The following is a 17,602-nucleotide window of genomic DNA, read 5'->3' on the forward strand; positions in this document are numbered from 1 at the left end:
GATGCCACAATCCATCGCACTCCCGTGCATGAGCTGATCTCATTGTCCCAGCTCTGTGGTGGTCATCGTCTCAGCTGTGTTCTCTTCTTTGGTTGCAATTCCGTCTCCATTCTCGTCCATCGGCCATCATCCTTGTAGCGATGTATTATGTCCAAGTTTATGTACTTTTCGTAACAGTCAAGATCTCTCCAATTTCTCGTTTGTTCTCTGTCCCATATGTTCCATCCGCATCTCGGTGAAGCGGCGTTGGTTCATACTTTAATAATCTTTATGCCTTTATTCTTCCGATCCGATACTTTATATCAAACGAGCAATGCTTATCTTTCCCTATTGGCAGTCCTCAGCCAATGGTGGATAATATATTACTATACAATTGCTGTTGATTTGCCACAAAGTAGCATGCACATCTTTCATTGATTGTAAAAATTGTTCAGACATATTTAGCGAGGCAATGCTAAGCATTGATGACACTACATTGAGTAGAATTTGACTTAATGCATCAGACAATAGACCCATTGTTTCACCAGATTCAAGTCTTCCATGGTTGACACTGACCTATAAGGTTGTTTAAGCTACCTCTTTCCGTAAAATCCCATTGTTTAAAGTCTTGGCTTCGGCAGGACTTGACAATACAATGTTGTTGTGGTGTACAGTGTTTTGCAACCTGTGACCTTTTATAAGTGTCCATATATCAAGGATTTGTCATTATGTGATGTTAAAAGTGACATTATTTGCAAGGGTAGGGCATTGTGTGCTTTGTGTTGTAGCTCAAATTGACAAGTAAGAAAATGACCTGCAACTATATATATTAAAAATATATATATTAAAGAAACTCACGTCTACCTTACCAAAGAGAGAATGCTGTTACAGAACTAGAGGAGACCCTTTTAGCGGAATACGTGAACAATTGTTATTTAGTTCTTAATAAGAATTATCACGTCAGTTATAGTTACTGGGCCTATCGTACCTCCATCAGTAAACTCAGTGAAATGTGAAATTTGTGATTTCCACGAGGGGGAGTACACGACGGGCACATGGGAGGAGGAGACGGAGGAGGTGATGTTCGCGAACTTCCGCTTCTCGGTGATCCACCACTACCTGAAGCAGGAAAGCGTCGACGGCAAGGAGGGCAGGGCCGAGGCTGCCGAGGATGATGGTACAACGTGCCCTGGTGTTAGAGCGCCCCTTTACACACTTAGATCGTGGTCAAAAGGGTCAAGAGTTCAATCGTGGGAAATGCTGTTGATGCTGCCACACCTTGAATCATTGGGGATATGAATTAGTGAATTAATACAGGATGGGTATGTGTTTCTAGTGCATTGTGCACACATATCCAGCTGGGTGATGTTGGTGGCAAGATGTTTGACACATTTGTAATGAGTTCAAATTCCCGTTGTGCTTCTGGTGTTGATAAACTTAGAGAAAAATTGCAACAAGCCAGTGGTCAGAAGCCTTATGAATAGATTGCCACCGGACGTAGGATTATAGAGTTATCACCACTGGCTCTTGACTGATAAAGGAACGGAGTACAGCCTCACCCTAGGTAGAGCAAGATACCCTTTTAAATGATGCAATTACCCTGCACTGCAAAATTTTGGAACTTGGTATCCACCACTGCCTTTCCGCATGATTACAATTTAAAGTTTGTAAAAGTGAAATGTTAACTACCTTACCACTCCCAGATATATATATTGCTGATAGCGATTAGTTTCACTGTAGATTCAGCTCTTTTGTCGTTAAGTTCCGTAAATTTAAAAAACCTTGTGTTGTGGAAATTGTGGCAGATGCTCTTCCCGAAGCCATGCAGGACCTGGTGTCCATGGACAATGACTTTTCTCCCAGAGCTCACTGCCTCGTGCGCTGGTAAGGCCTCGAGCACAGCTTACGCATGCAAGCCCATGTCACTTTACTTCTGCAGCATACAATGCATTGCAGTGCAATTTGGATTCGTATTGTGTAGAAATACAAACAAAACAAACTCATGATGTATCTTCCATTATTTTCTCCTGCCGCTGTTGCTTGAGTCGCAAATAACTTTTATGTATTTCCGATTCAATTCCTTCCACTTTAGTCTACACTGAACACCATTTCCTGTCTATTTGTTTTGTTAAAATTGTCTTTAAACTGCTGAGCATTTTTTCTTTGAGCCAAGTTTTAAAAAAAATTACTCCTTGCACTAACACAGGCATTCGTCCCATTATCTACCCAGCCCTTACGTCTGCCTGGTTACCATTGCTTCACACGTCTGTCTGTGTGTGTTTACCATTTTCCGCAGGAATGGCCTGAGAAATTTTGTCATCATTGCTCCCTCGGCTGCCTCTGAAGCTGTGATCACAGAATCCAAGTGCAATCTGCTCCTGAGCTCTGTGAGCATCGCCTTGGGCAACACGGGCTGGTAGGTGGTCCAGCATGAAGATACTTAGGGCCACCTGGCATTTTATGAACATTATCACCAGCAGCAACATGAACAACATTACTGTTACCATTCGGGGCATTATTATTCGCACATTGTTGTTAGCAGTAGCAGTAACAATCTTCATTATCAACTTAATCATCAACATAATTAGTTCCATTAGCATTACATTGTTGTTAGCAGTAGCAGTAACAATCTTCATCATCAACTTAATCATCAACATAATTAGTTCCATTAGCATTACGTCTAGTAACATAACCATCATCACGCCACCAGTAGCATCACTATGAGCTTAACCAGCTATAGCATTATCTTTAACATAATCACAAAAGCGACAACAACAGCAGCAGCAGGAACATCAATTCCAAACAATAGTGATTGCTTCCTGTGATATTCGTAGTTTTTTTGTTACTATTTATTGATTTTGATTATGTATGTGCCAAGCTGTGTGCACTCGTCGCTAAACATTCTTGTCTCTGTATATGCGTGTGTGCGTGTGTTGCATCCACAATTTGTGTTGCATCCATTTGGGAAGTGGTAATGCAATGGTTAGGGCACTGCGCTACGAACCCGGCAACCCATGTTTGATTCGACCAATAACAGTAAAATATATCTGAACTGGTCCTGGACTTCCTCTAGGTTGACTCAACCTTAAACATCAGCACTTGGGAGACAAAGGCTGTCGGGCGTGGTGTTGACCAACCACGCCCTCGTGTGCCATGCTGGCGTTCATGGACGCTCGCTAACAGCACTTGTCCCAACGGTCTGTTAAAGGCTATAAGGGGGATCTTTGTTTTTGTTGCAGTCAGGTGCCAGTATTCGTGCAGATCCAGCAGAAGTGGCGCCGCATGTTCTCTGGCCTGTGCGAGGGTCCCGGCGTACGTACGGACTTTGAAATGGTTCACCTGCGCAAGGCGCCCAATCACTACAACCACCTCTCGGGCCTGCTGGACGTCTTCAAGTCTAAAATTGTAAGTCTGTAATTCTAGATTTGAAGCTTTCGTGACTGCAAGGATTCATATTCTAAGGTTTTCGGTAAAGTCACGTAGGTAAAAAATTCAAATTTAAATTAAAAAAATAAAATAAATAAATCACGACGTTTCGGAGGCAACACAAGCTTCCGTCTTCAGGTGGAACCGTCACAGCACGACAGCTGTATCAAGTGAGCACGATAGCTGTATCAAGTAAGTACTTGATACAGTTATCGTGCTGTGACGGTTCCACCTGAAGACGGAAGCTTGTGTTGCCGCCGAAACGTCGTGATTTTTATTTTATTTTACTTTTATTAATTTTAATTGTAAGTCTGTGACAAATCTGACACACTGGTGGTAAGCGATGCTATGATTTGCTGAATTTGGCTGTTCAATTTTTTTTCTTGGCCAAGTTCATTGTTTAACATGTATTATTTTTACATGGGCACTAAGGTTCATGTTGGTTGTGTCTGATTGCAGGCTTGCCCATTGTCCCACATACCTCCTGTGAGTGTCAGCATTCGCTTCACCTATGTGCTGCAGGACTGCCAGCAGTACTCATGGCCCCAGCCACCTCCAGGTATGCTCTTCTAACCCTATTACATCATTACTATCATCATCATTCTCACCAACTGTCTCGTCATGATTATGGGATGGCCAGATGGCCGAGCTGTGGACACTACTGAGCCATCATGGGACCTCCTGAGCCACTATACTCTTGAGTTGTGGGTTCAATTGGCGTAGTTCCTCATGTTTTTGAACCGAAGGACACATTTACATTTTCGTATCGTTTGATGTTTTTTTTTAGTAGAACCACTAGAATATTACTTTTTCTCAATATGTAATTTAGGCTGCATTTGTCATGGTATTTTGGTTAATGTATGACCTGAAGGTTGTTATTGAAATGTGCTGTGCAAATGAGATGTTATATTAACTTACAGAGCTAAGGTTTTTTAGGAGTGATTATAACGATCACGACGATACATAGTGACTCACTGTGAATTGGTTCTACCGTTTCATTGTAAAGTTTAAGCATTATTTTAACGTGGCATTTTATGCAATTATACATGCCACATTTTCGGTAGTGCTGTGACAAAGTGATGGAGTCAATATTATAAGATTGCGATCTCCAGCCTTAGACGTCAACTCGGCCCATAATCTCTCTGTGGTTGATGAAACGAGTACCATTTAGTGGAAAAATAACAGTGGTCATCCTGTGGGGAGGCTGGATTCTACCTTGATAATTATGAAACTCAACACATTCATCAATAACACATTCCTGCGGAGGGAGCTGGTAGGAACGTTGGGTTGCTCGGTCAATGGCCAGGGTCAACGGCGGCGTGGTGTATTCCGCAAATATGGCCGACTGAGGGCGGGCACATGCCGGCGTGAGTAGGTTAAACGTTGAGTTTTATAAGGGCACCACGGGGTGACCAGCCCCTCCCCACCCAGCCCCACCTAGCCCCACCCAGCCCCACCCAGCCCCACCCCTCCCACCCCCCACCCAGCCCCACCCTCCCCACCCAGCCCCTGCCCACCCTCCCCTCTCCACCCAGCCCCTCCCCACCCTCCCCTCCCCACCCAGCCCCTCCCCACCCTCCCCTCTCCACCCAGCCCCACCCCTCCCATTTTTGGATGCACGACGGACGGACGGACACAATAATCCCCTGTGGGCTGGTGGAACCAGGTGGTTCCAACCAGTAACACTGTCTTTAAAAGAAAAATCTATAATTGACGACATTTCAAGCAATGGCCCTTCTGCGCAGCACATAGAGAGGCCAGAGGTAGAGTGGTTAAGAGTTTTATCAAGAGCTTTATATACCATAAGGCTTCATAAGAACTATCATTTTTTTTTAAACGTTTCCTGATTTATATTTTTTACATAATTCATGCAGTAATGCATTCCTCGTTCCAACTTATCATTTCAATATAATTAACTATTAGCATAATGCACTTGATGACTATGTGTTTATTTTTTTTGTCCTATTTGCTTGTGCACAACTCTCAACACAATATCACGATTATGAGGAATTTCCCCTGCTGGTTCATGGCAGCTAAAGGAATTAAATGCCACCCCAGAGTTTATTTGATCAGCAAAACATTAATTATTCTAAGCGAGAGCCTAATGATGTTTACGTTGAAGCTCATTCTCTGAACACCGTGAACTGTATGGTGCTGCGGATTTGCTTGTCGCAGACTTTGATGTCCTGGTCGGTGGCGAGGTTGGTGCTCTTGAACTCGGCAAGTTGCCCTTCGGAGCGTGTGAAGACCCTGTGAGGTGAGTGGCAATGCACATACTATGAGCTGCCTTTTGAGTGCCCTTTGTTGAAAATAATGTGGGGAATTCGGAACATACCATGAAATGAGAGCCGTTGTGTTGGTTATCCTGTGGAGAAGACTGATCTCGAACAAGGGGATGTGGAATGTTTAAACTTTGCAAAGGGCCGCCAATGGATACGAGTATTGCACCATGCTCGGTTAAGCAGATACACTTCGATGGTGGTGATCTACTTAATGAAACATCGACATGTTCAGTTTCCTACATATTTTTTGTAAATTCGTTGAGTGTTTTTATTTTGCAAATTCATTGTTGACCAAATCCACTCTGCTTGAGGACCTAGTTTAACCATGATTAAACTGCCCAACAGTCCAATCCAGGTTCTTGGCAGTTCCAGCATGTAACGCTTGTTTACCTACCATAGCCTCACTCAAAACTTTTTTTCAGTCTTGGCGGGGGGGGGGCGATGTTGCTATCTGTAATATAAATCGAGTGGTTTTCAGGTACATTTTCAGCATTGGGATGTTTTTGACCAATACCAGTTACAGTGTGTTTTTTTTCATGATGGTAACGATTGATGACTGGGCATGATGATGATGATGATTATTAATAGTGATGAAAAAGATGACAATTACGACAATGATGAAGATCATGTTGATGATGATGACTTCTGGTCCACACAGTACTGGGCAGCACTACAATGATGCGTCGTGGAGCAGTTTACTGGCACAGCATCAGCGAGATTTGGCCTCGACTGTAATAATCAGTGTTTAGATAATGCCATTACTCCCCCCCCCGAGTTATCATCCCACTCCATCTCCATATATATATAAAAGGCAAAGTTGTGATTATGTGTGTCTGTTCAAAATGTTTAGCGTACTTCCCGACATGCAACAAACTGGAAATTTGCAATGTGGGTACTTTCCAGACTGTACACCATGCAAACATTATAAAAAATACACTTTTTTTGGGGGGGGGGGGGGAGCTCAATAATGCATTTATTTTTTGCACGGCAAGTGAGCTGTGACGTCAAATCTGTCACGTGACCCACGCATGCGGAAGCGTCACGCATTGTAGTGTAGTGGTTAGCGCGCTGCGTTACGAACCCGGCGACCCGAGTTCCATTCCCGCTCACGGGCACCACCGGTGACGATTATTTCAACTGGTCCTGGGCCTCTCCTAGGTCGACTCAGCCTCAAACGAGTAACTGCTGTGGTGTGTGAACATTGCCACTGGAGAGACAAAGGCGGCCGGGTGTGGTGAATGCAAGTTTTGGGCGAAGCCGGGGTAGTAAAGCTAGTGTTTAATTTACGAAGTGCAGATGTGTCGTATTGATCCTGTGGTCTTCCTTTGGCAGTGAACTGCACCTCGCCACCACTTGGCCACATCTAACAGAAGACATTATCGTGGATAATGACGTTTACTCGTAAGTAGAGCGTGCACGCATTGCATAGTCTTGTAAATATCAGGTGAGTATTTACGTGTTGCCAAGTGGTGCTGTGGCAAGGGATGGGGCTTTGGTCAATGAGAAGATTGTCAATTAAAATCCCTGTCATTGTTCAACGCAGTTCGCAATCCATCTGTATGAGAAGTCAAGTGATTCGTTTATAAATCAACTGTCTTCTGTCATGGGAATGTGGAATTGGGACTGCTGAATTAGAGCCGCGAATGGAGATGAATGTTCCCCAATGTTTTTTTTGGAGAGGGATGCGCTTTATTATTTATGCACAATTAAATGTTTCTACATCATTGGTTAATTGATCAAAGTCTGCAGGTGGTGTCAGCATAAATATATTTATTTTCATGTCTGTGAAATATTCTGAAACCTGGTGCTGTAGAGCCAAGTCTCATGCCACAAATTACTAAGAAGTGTCTGCCTGTTCTCAGAGCTTAGCACTACTTCTAGATTTGAAGCTTTCGTGACTGCAAGGATTCATACTCTTTGTTTTTTTCGGTAAAGTCACGTAGGTAAAAAATAAGATAAAATAGATGAAAACAACTAAATTAAATCACGACGTTTCGGGCACACCACAAGCATCCTTCTTCAGGTGGGGACAACGTAGCGAAAGCACAACCGCCGCCTGCATCACAAAGCTTCAGTTTGAACTCCATGCGTTGCCTCCCAGCGCCCCCCCCCCCATGCCTCACAACGTTGCCTCCCAGTCCACAGCCCGCCCACACACTCACCATGGCCCCTCCCCTCCCTCCATCCCCCGCGACTATATAATTCATCGTCACAGACATCTCTTAGACACACTTAAGCGGTTGTGCTTTCACTACGTTGTCCCCACCTCAAGAAGGGCGCTTGTGTTGCGCCCGAAACGTCGTGATTTAATTGAGTTGTTTTCACTTAGCACTACTACAATTGACAGTGACATTCTTGTCTCTGTGTCCTTGCTGTCCAGTGATCTCGACCCAGTTCAAGCCCCTCAGTGGTCCGTGCGAGTGAGAATGGCTGATAACCCACAGTGCCTTCTGGGTAAGTTGGTACTTTACCCCGAGTGCCCACTGTTGTTGTCATTGTTGTCATTATCAGCCTCTAACGTCGCACTGCTGGGCAAAGGCTCCCACGTTTTATATCATTCCTTTGCTTAGTTCTTGTCTGTCCCTTGACTTCTTTTTGCTTATTTTTCCTTTTCTCAGTCTCCACTCCAAAGGTAATTTTGTCTTACCATCTCTCGTCAATTGTTTTCTTGACGTGTCCTGCCCATTTCCACTTGATTTCTTTTGCTTTAACAAAAGCATCGGTGATCTGTTTATTCTTCCTATTCTTATTTTTTTATACCTAGCTCTTCAACTCCAAAAATGTTTCATTCCAAAGATGTTTGGTAAACGTGTAGCATGGTTACTTGTTTACAGTGGTAACTGGGTAAGTTGATATATGCCAGTTTGCATTCATTTGCTTTTTAGTAAATCTGAACATGGCCATTTGCCCACGTTGCCTTTTAGAAAGTATTAGTCCATGGCTATTTTCCCATAGTGATTTATTTTTGCCAAAATATGAGGCTTGACCTATCATTTCTCTTAATGAAAAAATATATTTTTATTGCATTGCTTAACAAGAACATAATTTTGCGAAAGTGACACTTTCCGCATTTGCATAATTTTCTCTGCAGAAGTCTAAATCATCCTAGAGCCTATGTAACCATGTTGCCATGAAATGTGAATAAAAAAGGAAACTTCAGGACGTAAAAATGTCATGTTTATCGTTTATTCAGCTGACTTATGGTTATAAACCGGAGAAGATCACTTCCCTAAAGCTACACGTTTATAGCGTTTTTGGCATACATGTTGGGCTCATCAAAACATGGCAATTTAACCAAAGTGTCTTCTACACAAGTTACACCAACTTACTGTTAATTAAAAACAGGCCGCGTCCTTGTGTTGTCATCCTTTTAATGGAGCCTCTCAACTTTGCACTGAGTATTTGTTCATGCGATGTGGGCTGTTAGTCACAAGCGCAGAGTTCATTCATAGAGGCTCCTTGTATTTTCTGATGCAGGGGACTTCCTGTACGAGTTCCACTCATTGTGCCATCGCAAAGAATCCACCGACGAGCTGCTGGGGAAGGCGGTCTTCGACGATGAAGCCAAAGGTATTTGTTGAAACTGATGCGCCATATAACATTGACAGTGCAACTACAGGTAGTCCTCTGCTTACGATGGAGATGCGTTACGATGACCCCATCGTAAGTCAAAAATATCATAAGTCGAAGATGGCCTAGCCTACCCAGGAGTCTTAAAGAATGGTGATAATTTAGCAAAACAGAGCAATTTACATTACCGTACTGTATATACTATATACTGTATGTATTTATTAATTACAACACTGTATTGCACAGTAAAATATAAAGTAAAATAACAAGGTAAATTCGTAGCCTATATATTTGAACTGCAATTTAATAGAAAGTTTTTTCAGGAAACAATCCTATCTGCTATTAAAAAACTTTTAACATGCATTGAACGTATCGTATCGTGGTAACCCTAAAATGAAATCGCTAAAGCTACGTATCGTACATGCATTGAACGTATCGTTCGCTGCTGCGATTGCCTGCCGCGCGAAATTTTAAATATTTTACAATTTTGTCGTATCGCTATCGCCATCGTAAGATCAAAATATCGTAAGTCGGACCACCGTAATTCGGAGACTATCTGTATTTGTGAGTGTGGTTTGAATTTTTCAGCTGCCATGCACGTTATGATCAAGAACAACATGACCACAGTTAAAAGAAAATGCAACCCAAACAGTGCACTATTATTTTTTTCAATTAGCCAAAGGGAATTTATTTTGCAGGAGTGCATTAGTTGAAATGAATTTACATAAAACTACGACAATGTTTGTTACCTCTGAAAGCATAAATTTTGGATTGAGCATGATGTGCTACTCATTCAGGTTCCTTGATGTGAGAAAAACCATTAGAGATTTTTAGTTTACCAGGTAAGGCCCACTGAGCTAAATAGCTCTTTTTCAGAAGTGATCTGGTCGGGAATGATAGCTCAACAAATTGGTTTATCACGTGGAAATGTTTCGCAGCCAAATACTTTCAATGTATGTTTCTAAACGTGGAGGGAAAAACCGCAAGACCTGTAGAGAAATATCCACGCGACCATGGGTTGCAATATTGAATGTTATGTGGATAGACTCGCCCTTGGACTCGCCGTTGCCAGATAAGTTTTCACAACTGGCTCAAGGCTGTACACCAAAGATAGTGGCTCAGGGCTGTACACCAAAGATAGTGCCATCCCAATTTAGTCTTAGTTGGAAAGCACTTAAAAATAACGTATTTTTTATCATCAATGTATTTTATTTGGAAAATCCCTTGAAATGGAAAATCTCATTTACCAGGGTGTCCACAATATATAAACACTTGTATAAATTACACCTCAACAACTACTGACCTGGTTGTTACAGCGTTAACAGTGTATTTGTATTCATGTGCATGAACACATGAATGCACCAGCACGCGCACAATAATGCATGTAATGCTAGTTCAGGTAAGGTTGATAAAGATATTGCAGTGCACGTGAAGATTAGCAGGGATGATGATTTGATAGGGATTTTGGTATTATTGCATTGTTCAGTTGGTTCCCTTAGCAGTAGGGGTGTTTAATGATTCACCCCTGTCATGATGAAGAGTCATGATTTGATTGAAGAATCGATTCTTTTTTAACAGTGCGGTAAATGTAGCGACCTCTTTTGTCAGCTACAGGGGTCACGTGGACCCATGACATACAACTTATCAAATTGAAAAGCTACGACTCTTCCACCCACGATTCATTATATGAGTGTGAATAAACGTATCATTGCACCCGTATTTTGCAACCATACGTATGGCTAGTTGTCCTACAGATGTTCCGGATAATCACAGTGACCATATTCATATTCGGAGCAACAGTTGTGTTGATTTTAGAGTAAAATAATGACAAAAAACAAAGCACTTTTGACCCACGTGCTATTTTCTATTTATCTTTAACTTTTCCTACGTGTTTAAAGTTAAAACCAATTCTCATCCTTATTTTGAGGCAGCATTCGTTCGGAGATTTAAAAAAAAACTTCAGCATAAAATATATAGTAGGATAATGATTCAAAACATGTTGCGAAATCTCCACCTAGGAATTGTTAAGTTATGTTTTCAAATTAACAGGGACTTAGAGACAAATGCAATCGACGCTTGCATTTGGCAAGTGCAGGTAACTGTGACACCATTGACTTTCTAATACCCAGGGTTGCAACAACACGATGTAGAGTCAAAAGTGGCAGCTCCGTGCTAAACATTTAGCGGCGCTCATCTCCAGTGGCAGACCTGAGCCAGAGATGGAACTTCCAAATTCCCATGCCTTTGGCCAGTTTTATCCATATCACAATCTTTTTTTTATACTGGAGAAATCCGATGAGCTATGTAGCTCAGATGTCCAGCAGGATGGTCACTTGACTTCCAATAAAGTAGTACCTAATTTAACAACCCCAGGGTCATAATGGACTGAGTTGGCCGCTTCTAGATTTCAGCTCGGAACCAAACCATGTTGACGGTGAGCCGAATACTCTTCTATAGTGCCAACCTACCAGGTTATGTATTTACCGTGCATCGTGTGGTTATATTATTGTACCCTGTAATAAATGTTCTTGGATATTACCCCACTTTTGCTTGATTCCTTTCCTGCTACTTGATTGTAAGTGTTATTATTTCATATTATTAAAATATTTAACCGGGAAAGTCTAATATATGTTTATCTTCATTGTCTTGATGACAGAGAGGCAAGGAGAAACACAAACATTGCATTCAATACAAGAAATAATGTAAAATATATTTTAAGTTAAATGCTAAAATACTGACACTGTCCTTTACTTTTCTAACTGTAATTTTATCTTGCTGGCCATTCTGTTATCTGCCTTAGAGCCTCTGATTAGCTCCTGTGCTGTAAAAAAAGGCAGAGTTGCAGAACTGTGCAGTCTAAATTGGGAAGGATCGACCTGCTAATCTGTTTTTTTGTCAAGCAACCCAGCTTGAAAGCCCTGAGACATTGCTCCTGGATGAGACCACTGGTGGAGGGAGTGGCGTGACACGTGCCCCCCCAATGATCCGATCGAAATCCCTAATTTTGATCAGATCATTGGGGTTCGTTAGTAATAAATCGGCATTTTGCGACCCCCACTGCCACTGTGTAGCATATTATTACGTGCCAGGGACTATATGAGATGATAGGACAATAGTCTGAGTTCCTTAATTGGCAATACGTAACGGCAAAGCAGTTATAAGTGACTCAGAATTGTGCGCAGTTGCGTATACAGTCCACGACTTCTCTGAAGGCATCAACACCTTCAGCGAGCGCGATGCCGATCACACACGGTTCGAATTCGACCCTCAATCGATGGCTGTGCCATCGCCACACACGCGTCGAATAAAAATCAAGGGACAAGTCCTTACTTACTAACAACTCTATCATTTTTCATTGTTGGAGGGGTTGCCACCCCTACCTGAAAATCCTGGCTCCGCCATTGGATGAGACAATTAATCCAGCAGCTCACCGTGTGGACAAGTGTCCTTCCACTGTCCAGATCGGCTCCTCATAGAGCCTGCGTTGGCGCGTCTTGACGGGTAATTTGTGTCACTGATTTGATTAGTTTTTGCTCTATATGTAGGCAGCGCTGTGTACCTGCTAGAATTGTTGCCTTCACCAATGATTCCTACTGTTGGCAATCCGATTTTGTTCATGGGGGTTTATCGAAGCTGTAATATTGACATTAAACAACCTGTGACATTCTTCATAAGAGTAAGCTAGTGTGTGCTTCTTTAGACAAAGTCGTAGTGTATCTGTTCAAATAATGTGTCGATGCTCTGCATCTTTTTGACAGCCATGGTTCAGTCGTGGATAATTTCACATTTGTACGGTGGGAGCTGTAGCAGAAACCACTGTTGATGTCCCACAAAAATGTAACAATAGCACTGATGCCCCGTAGTCTAAATGTAACATTAGCAGCAGCTAAATTGTGCCACGTTTATCTCCTCTGCTGACTAAAGTTTCCCATGCTAAAGTTACGTTGTGGCTGAACGGGCTGTCGCCTGGTAAATTAATGAGAACTTCGCATTTTATTGTGTAGCGGTGAACAATCGTGAATTGTGACCATGATTATGCCAGTACATTTTTGTGAATGTGGTATTCTGGTGTCATTCGTATTTATTAGGTTAAAGCTGTTTTGCAAAGCATTGTCCATTGTTTTGTAACATATCTCTCGACTACAATACCAGCAGAAGTGTTTCCTTCGTTGGAGCTGATTGCACAACAATGTGCACAGTGCAAAATGCTGTTTTGTATTGCTTTGGACGTCAGCAGTGATAGAGCTTTGGATAAAAGGCCCCTTATCACAGGATTGTAGCATTTGCATCACTCACTCAGGGCTGCCAATAGGGATAAGCGCTGCTCAATGTGTTTTTTATATTAGTTTTTAAATTCTTCATTTAAAAATGTTCTTAATTCTGCTGATTTATTTCTAAACAAAGTTACTGTTTATATGGACATTTCATCTCTGCATATATGTTTAGTCTGTGTATATGTCTGTAATATATATACTTTCATCTTGGATTGAATTTAGCAATGCACTTATATAATTTGATGTAGTTTTATCTTATGAGAACATGTATTATTAATCTTATTTGGGTATATTGTATGTATATTGAACTTATTTTGTACCGTACGTAGCCAACTGCGCTACATTTTGTAATAATGCTACTATGTACGCTTGAAATTTCGAATGTGATTCAGTTCAAACTTAATTTGGAGCTGATTCAGTTGTTGTAATCGCAGCATCACGTCCTTTGATAATGTAATATTGCAAGAACAGCAACTATTGTTTGTCCCTTCTCAACCCAGCATGGAGATGTGGTGATCAGTTTATTCATTTTACCATCTCTGTTGTAAAGGACAAACATTTACAATTCACAGCACTTTGTTCAACCACTGCTGGATGAATGCACAGTGCACTAACCACTGTGCCACCACTACAGAAAGTATGAAGATGAAATAGAAACATGTCCCGCATTATAAACAGCACGATGCGCACTTGTTGAGTTCCCCTCGCAACGTCCCTTTGTTCTGAAGGTGTCACATCAGTGGTGCGTGCGGCCAGGTGGCGATTCTGATGTCTAATTCACCTTTCTTGTTGTCTCTGCTGCCTACTCCACCACGCCCCCCGTCACCAGAGGGAGCAGACATCAGCCAGGCGCTGCAGAGGCTGACGGAGCCCGTTCCCGTGCACATGCCCACGCTCTCCTCCATGAGCAGCATGGTGCAGGGCGCGCGCAAGCGCATACGCAGCCGCCGGCCTCGCGCCTCGGAGACGCCCATCCCCAACGCCCTGCTCAACTCTATGCTGCTGGTGCGCATTTGCGCGTGTTTGTGCGCATGGGTGCATGTGTGCGAGTAGAGTGGAAGCGTGGTGGTTAGTGCGCTGCGGTACGAACCTGGCGATCCGAGTACTATTCCCGCTCACGGCCAACACCAGTGATGAATATCTGAGCTGGTATTGGGGCCTCCCCTAAATCGACTCGGCCTCAAATGAGTACCCCGTGTGATGTGTGAACATCGCCACTGGAGAGACAAGGCTCCATGGTGCTGGCCACCCACCCCTTTGTGTTCTGGCCTTCATAAGTGCTCGCTAGCAGCACTTGCCCCAACAGTCTGTGAAGGTTTTCCAGGGGATCTTTGGCTTTTCATCCCAACAGCCTGTTTAAAGCTGTCTAAATTGCACCCAGTGTGGCAGAAATCCCGTTGTGGTAGCACCACCACCACTTAATGTGGAATGGTGACTGTTATGCAGTGGTGTAGTGCTGAGTGCATGGCACTACATGGTTTCTAAGTGGTATCTAAACTTATCCTGGGCTTCCGATAGATTGACTGTGCTTGCTATAGTGTGTGAACAACAGCAAATAGGGAGACTTAAGTTTTCTGAGCATGTATGGTACTGGCCATACTGTCCCTTGTGTGCCTTGCCAAACTGAGTGGGTGCTCACTTATAGCACTTATCCTTACAATCTGTAAGGATAACAGGAGGTTCATTTATTTTTTGCGTATCAAAGTCCAAACTCAAAATGTTTCCATACCTAAAAAGCATTTTTTTGGCATTAGCAGTGGTCATTCCACTCAACTTTTCATAGCTTGGCACCAATTTCATCAATAGATGAGTCACCCCCCCAATGGGATTTGAACCCAATTTGAATTACCTATCTCATTCTGGTCGGTTTTAAATCAATTTCCAAGTCTCCTTGAACATCCGCATACTGCACGGGCTTCATCCAGCACTGTGTGAATCGTGACTTCAGATTATTACACGTGACAGATGCGTTCCCTAATTGCTGCTCGTCACATTTTCTTGTGCTGTGGCAGTACCTTTTCCCAGATGCAGCTGACAAGTCGGCAGAAAGCCCAGATGCTAAACCCACTACTAGTTCAGCCACAACAGCTCCAGTTACTGAAGACGATGAAATGGTGGTAAGTGATATGGGGGAGGGGGGGGCGGTTGGTGGATCACACAAACATACGTGATATGCTGCTGTGCACGGCATACCAATTAGCCTGGTAATAAGTTGCCTGTAGGATGGTAGTGCAGTAGAAATAGTCCTTGCAGTGTGGTCATTTGTGTGTATCTGTTTTTTCTCTGATATTTCTCCGTTGTCTCCTGAAGAATACACTTTCATAAACAGGTCTCAGAGTACCCAGGGTTTAGGTTCCGTGTACCCCTGCGTAAGCGCGAATTCGTGAAAGTTGGGGTTCGTCTATACAAGTGTATGTACAATGTATAGAAATGTACATAAATGTACATTTATATACATTTTACAGTACTGTATAGTAAATTATTCACTAATGCGTAGCATCCACGTCAGATAGAACACTATAGCTTTTGGACTCGTTTCTTGCGCGAGTGATACAGTTACATGTTGTCAAATACACATTCACGTGATGGCGGGCGCCGATTTGACTCCTTGCTTCCCACGCCGTGCGTGTTGCGAAAGTACGAGTCACAAGTGTAAGTATTAATCGGGGTCGGTCGCGTATGAGCGGCTCCGCATACTCTGAGCCTGCGTACTCTGTGACCTTACTGTATGCATTCATAAGTTGTGGTGCAAAGTATGACACGGAGACAGATCTTCAGAAGGGCTGACACCAAGGTTTATTTGGAGGCTTACACCTAAACTGTTACTGCTCCCGCTTACACTCCTGGCTATTCTATTCTCCCCCTCCCAGGGAAGGGTACTGGGAATCCCTAACACCCCCCTAACTATCCGGGTTTTTCTCCCTGACTGGCCGAGGGATGATCCAACCCTAGTCAGTTGGGAACAGAGCCACTCTTAGTCCCGTGTTAGATTCCCCTACCCTGGGTCCCACTCTCAGCCTTTACCTTTCTCGGACTTCTACGACGACCCCCTTTACGTCACGGGTCCCCCCTTAAATACCCCAGGGGGACATCCCGTCACCGTACAGGAGGCGAGCGTGACATGACATCACTCACTACTCAACACATAGACCAACTACCTGGTATTATCTAAACTAACCTAGTTTGATTCCCGGCCATGGCCAGCACAAGTGGTGATTATATCAAGAGGTATTGGGCCTTACCTAGATTGACTGACTTAAATGATTGTTATCGTGTATAAATATCAGCACTGGGGAGACAAAGGTGTCCGTGCATGGTTGTGACCATACCACCCTCTCATGGGCTGTCCCGGCCTTCGTAGGTGCTTGCAAACACAGTCTTTATGGCTGCACACAGAATATGTTTTTTGTCTATACTCTGTGTGTGTGTGTGTATTTATGCATCTGCGCACCGCTCACAATCTCTCCGCTTGATCTCCCCGCTAGACTCTGCATCGCAGCCTCAAGTCGGCGCCGGCTGACAGCCTGACCCACAAACTTGCGCTGTGCCTCTGCACCGTCAACTACCAGCACGGCGGCCTCAAGGGAGTGGCTCACCTTTGGCAGGAGTTCGTGCTGGAGATGCGCTACCGCTGGGAGAACAACTACATTATCTCCGGGTAAGAGGATCGTGCACTGCTTGGGATCCTTTCACTCTCGTCCGTTGAGTTTGTCTTCAGTTTAGAAGGAGTTTTGCAAATGTGACTGCATCTGGCATTGGGTGTTCCTCTTGGTCTCTGGGCGCCCATTACCAGTGACTGTCTCGGAGAAGAGGTTTGTCAAGATTTACACAATCGATGATTTGATGAGTTGACAAGATTTGGCGTTTTTATTCAAAATACAAATATATATTTTAATACTTGTGGCGGATATACACATCTATATTGGTGTGAGTCTATGTAATATATTGCGTGATAAACAAATTTGACTCGGAAATAATTGATTGTAATGTGCGCTATTCAATGTTTTTTTTATTGTGAGTGTAATAATTAGTTTTAATTGAGAAATCAATGAATTGTTGCGTCATGCTCAA

General features: G+C 43.1%; 1 protein-coding gene across 3 annotated transcripts in view; it reads left to right on the top strand.

Annotated features, from left to right (window-relative positions):
- The window catches only part of RAB3GAP1 (RAB3 GTPase activating protein catalytic subunit 1), a 49,218-nt gene that overhangs the window by 5,258 nt on the left and 26,358 nt on the right, over positions 1-17,602 (top strand). For all 3 annotated transcript variants that reach the window (XR_013637817.1, XM_078865869.1, XM_078865870.1), the window contains exons 4-15: positions 1,015-1,156; positions 1,785-1,863; positions 2,276-2,395; positions 3,219-3,384; positions 3,865-3,964; positions 5,581-5,662; positions 7,020-7,088; positions 8,068-8,141; positions 9,165-9,257; positions 14,361-14,536; positions 15,544-15,648; positions 17,017-17,189. Coding sequence is in view for 2 of the 3 variants with exons in the window: in XM_078865869.1 (XP_078721995.1) it covers positions 1,015-1,156; positions 1,785-1,863; positions 2,276-2,395; positions 3,219-3,384; positions 3,865-3,964; positions 5,581-5,662; positions 7,020-7,088; positions 8,068-8,141; positions 9,165-9,257; positions 14,361-14,536; positions 15,544-15,648; positions 17,017-17,189 (1,379 nt within the window). In the remaining variant the exon portion in view is untranslated. The remainder of the gene's footprint in view (positions 1-1,014; positions 1,157-1,784; positions 1,864-2,275; positions 2,396-3,218; positions 3,385-3,864; positions 3,965-5,580; positions 5,663-7,019; positions 7,089-8,067; positions 8,142-9,164; positions 9,258-14,360; positions 14,537-15,543; positions 15,649-17,016; positions 17,190-17,602) is intronic.

This window comes from Lampetra fluviatilis, chromosome 21 (genome assembly GCF_964198595.1).
Source record: "Lampetra fluviatilis chromosome 21, kcLamFluv1.1, whole genome shotgun sequence".
Classification (NCBI taxonomy): Eukaryota; Metazoa; Chordata; class Hyperoartia; order Petromyzontiformes; family Petromyzontidae; genus Lampetra; species Lampetra fluviatilis.